Here is a 5,907-nt window from a genome sequence, read left to right on the forward strand (position 1 = left end):
CGAGCGCCGGCGGCGACGAATCGGCCCAAGTCCTCCCCGCCGCCGTGCGCAGTCTGGCGCCCCTCATCCCGACTGTAGGGTCGAAGCCTCGACCCCAAACGGATCGATTCCAGAAGCTGAAGGAGATGGTGGCGCGGAGATTGGGGTCGCTGGATCCCGAGTGGCTGCGGCGGTGCCAGGGGACGACGGGATGTGGGATGGGGAGGGATGGATGCGAAGAGGGGGTGGAGGGATGCTGGGAGAGGGTAATGGGGACAGTGGGACAGGGGGAGGGGACATTGGGACCTGAATTTGGGACACCTGGACACGAAGAGTGGACGAGACCTGGAGTGAGGACAGCAGGACAGGAAGAGGGGTCGCCAGGACCCAAAATGGGGGCACCAGGACAGGAAGAGGGGACACTGGGACCTGAAATTGGGACAGCGAGACAAGAAGAGGGGACAAGACCTAGAGTGAGGACAGCAGGGCCCAAAATTGGGACACCAGGACAGGGAGAGGGGACACTGGGACCTGAAATTGGGACAGCGAGACAAGAAGAGGGGACAAGACCTAGAGTGAGGACAGCAGGACACGAAGAGGGGACACCAGGACCCAAAATGGGGACACCAGGACAAGAAGAGGGGACGCTGGGACCTGAAATTGGGACAGCGAGACAAGAAGAGGGGACAAGACCTAGAGTGAGGACAGCAGGACACGAAGAGGGGACACCAGGACAGGGAGAGGGGACACTGGGACCTGAAACTGGAACGTTGAGACATAAAAAGGGGACAAGACCTGGAGTGAGGACAGCAGGACAGGAAGAGGGGACACTGAGACCCAAAATGGGGACGCTGGGATGCGAAGAGGGGACAAAACCTGGAGTAAGGACACAAAGACTTGAAGGAGAGGCACTGGGACCCAAACTGGGGACACCAGGACATGAAGAGGGGATGCTGGGACCTGTAATGGGGACACTGGGAGTTGAAGGGGGGACAAGAGCTGGGGTGAGGGCACAAAGACTTAAATGGGGGACATTGGAATCTAAACTGGGGGCACCAGAGCGTGAAGAGAGGACGCTGGGGCCTGAAATGGGGACACTGGAATGTGAAGAGGGGCTGCTAAGGCGTGAAGAGGGGACACCAGGAGATGAAGAGGGGACGCTGGGACCCGAAATGGGGTCACTGAGACCCAGAAGGGGGACAGTGAGACGTGAAGAGTTGACACTGGGATGTGAAGAGGGGACGCTGGAACCTGCAGTGGGGACACGGGGACGCAGAAGGGTGGCACCGAGACGGAAGAGAGGGACATCAGGGCACGAAGAGGGGACACCAGCACCCGAAATGGGGACAGCGGGATGCGAAAAGGGGTCACCAGGACATGAAGAAGGGACAGCAGGACCCAAAGTGGCATCTCGGGGTCGGAAAAGGGGAACGCGATGCAAAAGGGAGACGCCAGGACACGAAGAGGGGACGGCGGGGTTGGAAGAAGAGATGCCAGGAGATGACAAAGGGACACCGGCACCCAAAGGTGACACGGGACGGCGGCGTGGCCGCGTGCCGAAGGATGGCGCCGCTCGGGATGGAGCTGTGGCAAAGCCCCGAGCTGCCCGCAGGAAGAGGCCGCGCCCAGAGGATGGCAAAGAGGAACCCACAGCTGCCCCAAAGCAGAGGAGAACGGCGCTGCCCCCATCCGAAAACCTTCTGGGTGACTTTGAGGAGGAGGAGAAGCCCAGGGCGGTCGGCAAAACGCTCCCTGCCAGGTGGGTGCCCCCAGAAATGGGTCGGTTTGCTCGTTTTGTCCCCAGATGTGCGTGGCTGGAATTGCCTGGTAACGAGGGCAAATGAGCGTGGAACTGAGCAGTGCCTCGTTCCTGAGAAGGAGCCGTGGCTGTTCCTGCTGAGCTCTGCACGCAGCGAGCCGCTCTTCCTTTGGCCATTCCCCACTTCTGGAATTTTCCTTCCTTTCGGAAGCTCTCCGTGGGATTTTCACCCCATTTCCTCACGCGTTTCCAGCCTTTCTGCATTCCCCAGAGCGCTGCTGGCTTCGGTCACCTTTCAGGAACAAAAAATACGTGGGGGATTATCCCCATATGCTGCTCCAAAGTAATTCTCCCATCTGTAGTGCCCACAGAGTGGGGACAAGAGCAAATTTGGGGGTGACGCAGGGTTGCTTCTTCCCATTAAAAGTGCCCCACCCGTTCTTTTTAATGTTCCCCCCCTTGCTGCCCCATTGCAGGGGCTCCCGCTGTCACGGGGTCCCCAGGACAGACGGGGGTTTGCGACGTTCCTGTCCCCGTCCTGATGGCATCTTGGTTTCCCACAGAGCTCCTCGGCGGCCCCAGGGCAACTTCGTGAGGCTCAACCTGAAGAGCAGATCCCACGTGCGGGGCGCTGCGCTGCGGGGAAGGCAGCTCCGCAAGCAGGTATGGGAGCGGGGCGGCCAGCAGCACCCGAGGGAGGAGGGAGGAAACGGGCTGAAACGGCGTGAAATCGGTCCCAGGTGTGGAAGGAGAAGTGGCAGAAGAAGGCAGCGTGGTTCGGAGGCGGCGGGGCCGTGGATCGGAGCTCAGATGTTTGCTTCAAGTGCGGCGCACCTGGGCACTGGGCGGCGGCATGCAGGGGGCGAGGTGAGTGGGATGGGGATCTCAGCAGCATCCGTCTCCTTGTGCTCCTGCTGGGTCCATCTCGGCACCATCATCATTTCCTGCTCCTTCTGGGTCCATCTCGGCACCACCATTTCCTGCTCCTTCTGGGTCCATCTGGGCACCACCACCATCCCCTGCTCCTTCTGGGTCCATCTGGGCACCACCACCACCATCCCCTGCTCCTTCTGGGTCCGTGTGGACACCACCACCATCCCCTGCTCCTTCTGGGTCCACGTGGGCACCACCATCTCCTGGCTTTTCTGGTCCACGTGGGCACCACCATCTCCTCCTGTTCCTTCTGGGTCCATATGGACACCACCATCTCCTCCTGCTCCTTCTGGGACCAAATGGGCACCACCATCTTGTGCTCTTTTTGGGTCTGTGTGGACACCACCACCACCATCTCCTGCTCCTTCTGTATCCACCACCACCTCCTTCTCCTTGAGGACCGTCTCCTCCTCCTCCTCCCTCCAGGCACCACTGCCCACGCACCTCCTCCAGCAGAATCCATCCGTCCCAACGACGAAGAAGAAGAGGAGGAGGAGGATCCCCTGCCCACACTGGAAGAGGTGGCCCGCCGGACCAACACCATTTATCAGGAGCTCCCCGGTGAGACCCCTCAGCCCCGGGAGCCGTCCCTGCTCCCCCACATCCCTCAGGCCGTGCTGATGGCCACCTCCATCTCCAGCATCCGACAGAGCCGAGCTCACGGGGCCAACTCCGTATCTGGACGTGCAGCGCCTGCCCTACGAGCCCCCCACACCTCCCGCACCTGTGGAGCCCCTCTACAGCTTGGGGCCAGATGGGAAGCCACGAGGTGAGGCCGCAGCCACGTTTCCACCTCCAACCCCACGTCTCCCCACTCCTAACCCCTCCATATTCTTCACAGAGACCCCCAGGGAGGTGCTGGATGCGCTCTCTGAGTTGGGCTACAGCTCCTTCCGCCCCGGCCAGGAGGTGGCCATCATGAGGATCCTCTCAGGTACGTTTTCTTCCCACTCCGTCCCTCTTGCCGCGTCCCCACCGTTCCCCCAACCCTCATCCCCGCCCCGCAGGGCTCTCCACGTTGGTCGTGCTCCCCACGGGGATGGGGAAGTCTCTGTGCTATCAGCTGCCGGCCTTCCTGTACCACAAACGCTCGCGGAGCATCGCGCTGGTGGTCTCCCCGTTGGTGTCGCTGATGGATGACCAGGTACCTCCACGTTTCCATCCCACTGCTCCATTTTGAAGTGGGAGGAGTTCAACCCCAACCCCACAGCGACCCTAAATAGAAGCATGGAATCATTTGGGTTGGAGAAGACCTCCAAGATGCCCAACCCAACCCCAACATGGCCCTAAATAGAATCCTTAAGGTTGGAGAAGACCTCCAAGATGCCCAACGCCAACGTGGCCCTAAATAGAATCCTTAAGGTTGGAGAAGACCTCCAAGATGCCCAGCCCAACCCCAACATGGCCCTAAATAGAATCCTTAAGGTTGGAGAAGATCTCCAAGATGCCCAACCCAACCCCAACATGGCCCTAAATAGAATCCTTAAGGTTGGAGAAGACCTCCAAGATGCCCAACCCAATGCCAGCATGGCCCTAAATAGAATCCTTAAGGTTGGAGAAGACCTCCAAGATGCCCAACCCAACCCCAACATGGCCCTAAATAGAATCCTTAAGATTGGAGAAGACCTCCAAGATCCCCAAATCTAACCCCACCATGTCCCCGTGTAGAACCATACAATTGTTAGGGATGGAGAAGACCTCCAAGATACCCAACCCAACGCCAACATGGCCCTAAATAGAATCGTTAAGGTTGGAGAAGACCTGGAATATCTCCAAATCTAACCCCACCATGTCCCTAAATAGAATCCTTAAGGTTGGAGAAGACCTCCAAGATCACCAGTCCCATCGTGTTCCTAAATAGGACCCTAGAATCCTTAAGGTTGCAGAAGATCTCTGAAATCCCCAACCCACCACGACCCTAAATAGAATCCTTAGAGTAGAAGACCTCCAAGGTTCCCACCCCATCCCCATCATGTTCCTAAATAGAAACATAGAATCCTTAAGGTTGGAGAAGATCTCCAAAATCCCCTCCCCATCCCCTCCATGACCCTAAATATGGAATCAGTAGGGTTGGAGAAGACCTCCAGGATCCCCATCTCAACCCCACCATGATCCTTAATAGAATTATTAGAGTTGGAGAAGATCCCCACCCCATCCCCATCATGTTCCTAAATAGAAACATAGAATCTTTAAGGTTGGAGAAGATCTCCAAGATCCCCAACCCACCATGATCCTAAATAGAATCCTTAGAGTAGGAGAAGACCTCCAAGATTTCCAACTCAGCCCCACCATGACCCTAAATAGAACTATACAATCGTTAGGATTGGAGAAGACCTCCAAGATCCCTCCCCATCCCCTCCATGACCCTAAATGGAATCAGTAGGGTTGGAGAAGACCTCCAAGATCCCCAACTCAACCCTGCCATAATCCTAAATAGAATTATTAGGATAAAAGAAGACCTTCAAGATCCCCAACTCAACCCTTCCATCTTCCTAAATAGAACCATCGAGTCCTTATGGTTGGAGAAAACCTCCAAGATCCCCATCTCAACCCCACCGTGATCCTAAATAGAATCATTAGGGTTGGAGGAGGCCTTCAAGGTCCCAAACACATCCCACTGTGTCCCTAAATGGAATCCTTAAGGTTGGAGAAGATCTCCAAGATCCCCAACCCACCATGACCCTAAATAGAATCCTTAGAGTAGAAGACCTCCAAGATTCCCAACCCAGCCCCACCATGACCCTAAATAGAACCATACAATGGTTAGGGTTGGAGAAGATCTCCAAAATCCCCTCCCAATCCTTTCCATGACCCTAAATGGAATCAGTAGGGTTGGAGAAGACCTCCAAGATCCCCTCCCCATCCCCTCCATGACCCTAAATGGAATCAGTAGGGTTGGAGAAGACCTCCAAGATCCCCTCCCCATCCCCTCCATGACCCTAAATGGAATCATAGGGTTGGAGAAGACCTCCGGGATCCTCAATCCAGCCCCGTCACAACCCTAAATAGAATCCTTAGGGTTGGAGTAGACCTCCGAGATCCCCAACTCAACCCTTCCATGACCCTAAATGGAATCAGTAGGGTTGGAGAAGACCTCCAAGCTCCCCAACTCAACCCCGCCATGACCTTAAATGGATTCATTGGGGTTGGAGAAGAGCACCGAGATCCCCAATCCAACCACAACATCACCCTGAATAGAATCGGGTTGGAGAAGTCCTTCCAGATCCCCACCGCCC

The 5,907-nt window shown here is 56.6% G+C and overlaps 1 protein-coding gene across 1 annotated transcript in view; it reads left to right on the forward strand.

Annotated features, from left to right (window-relative positions):
* The window catches only part of LOC104916651 (ATP-dependent DNA helicase Q4-like), a 5,979-nt gene extending 1,372 nt beyond the window's left edge, over nt 1-4,607 (forward strand). Inside the window, exons 2-8 of the mRNA XM_010727672.3 lie at nt 5-1,738; nt 2,302-2,401; nt 2,479-2,605; nt 3,098-3,232; nt 3,312-3,440; nt 3,513-3,605; nt 3,679-4,607. Coding sequence (XP_010725974.1) covers nt 5-1,738; nt 2,302-2,401; nt 2,479-2,605; nt 3,098-3,232; nt 3,312-3,440; nt 3,513-3,605; nt 3,679-3,851 — 2,491 coding nt within the window. The 3' untranslated portion in view covers nt 3,852-4,607. The remainder of the gene's footprint in view (nt 1-4; nt 1,739-2,301; nt 2,402-2,478; nt 2,606-3,097; nt 3,233-3,311; nt 3,441-3,512; nt 3,606-3,678) is intronic.
* Nucleotides 4,608-5,907: the final 1,300 nt, after the last annotated feature.

This window comes from Meleagris gallopavo, unplaced genomic scaffold (genome assembly GCF_000146605.3).
Source record: "Meleagris gallopavo isolate NT-WF06-2002-E0010 breed Aviagen turkey brand Nicholas breeding stock unplaced genomic scaffold, Turkey_5.1 ChrUn_random_7180001926481, whole genome shotgun sequence".
Classification (NCBI taxonomy): Eukaryota; Metazoa; Chordata; class Aves; order Galliformes; family Phasianidae; genus Meleagris; species Meleagris gallopavo.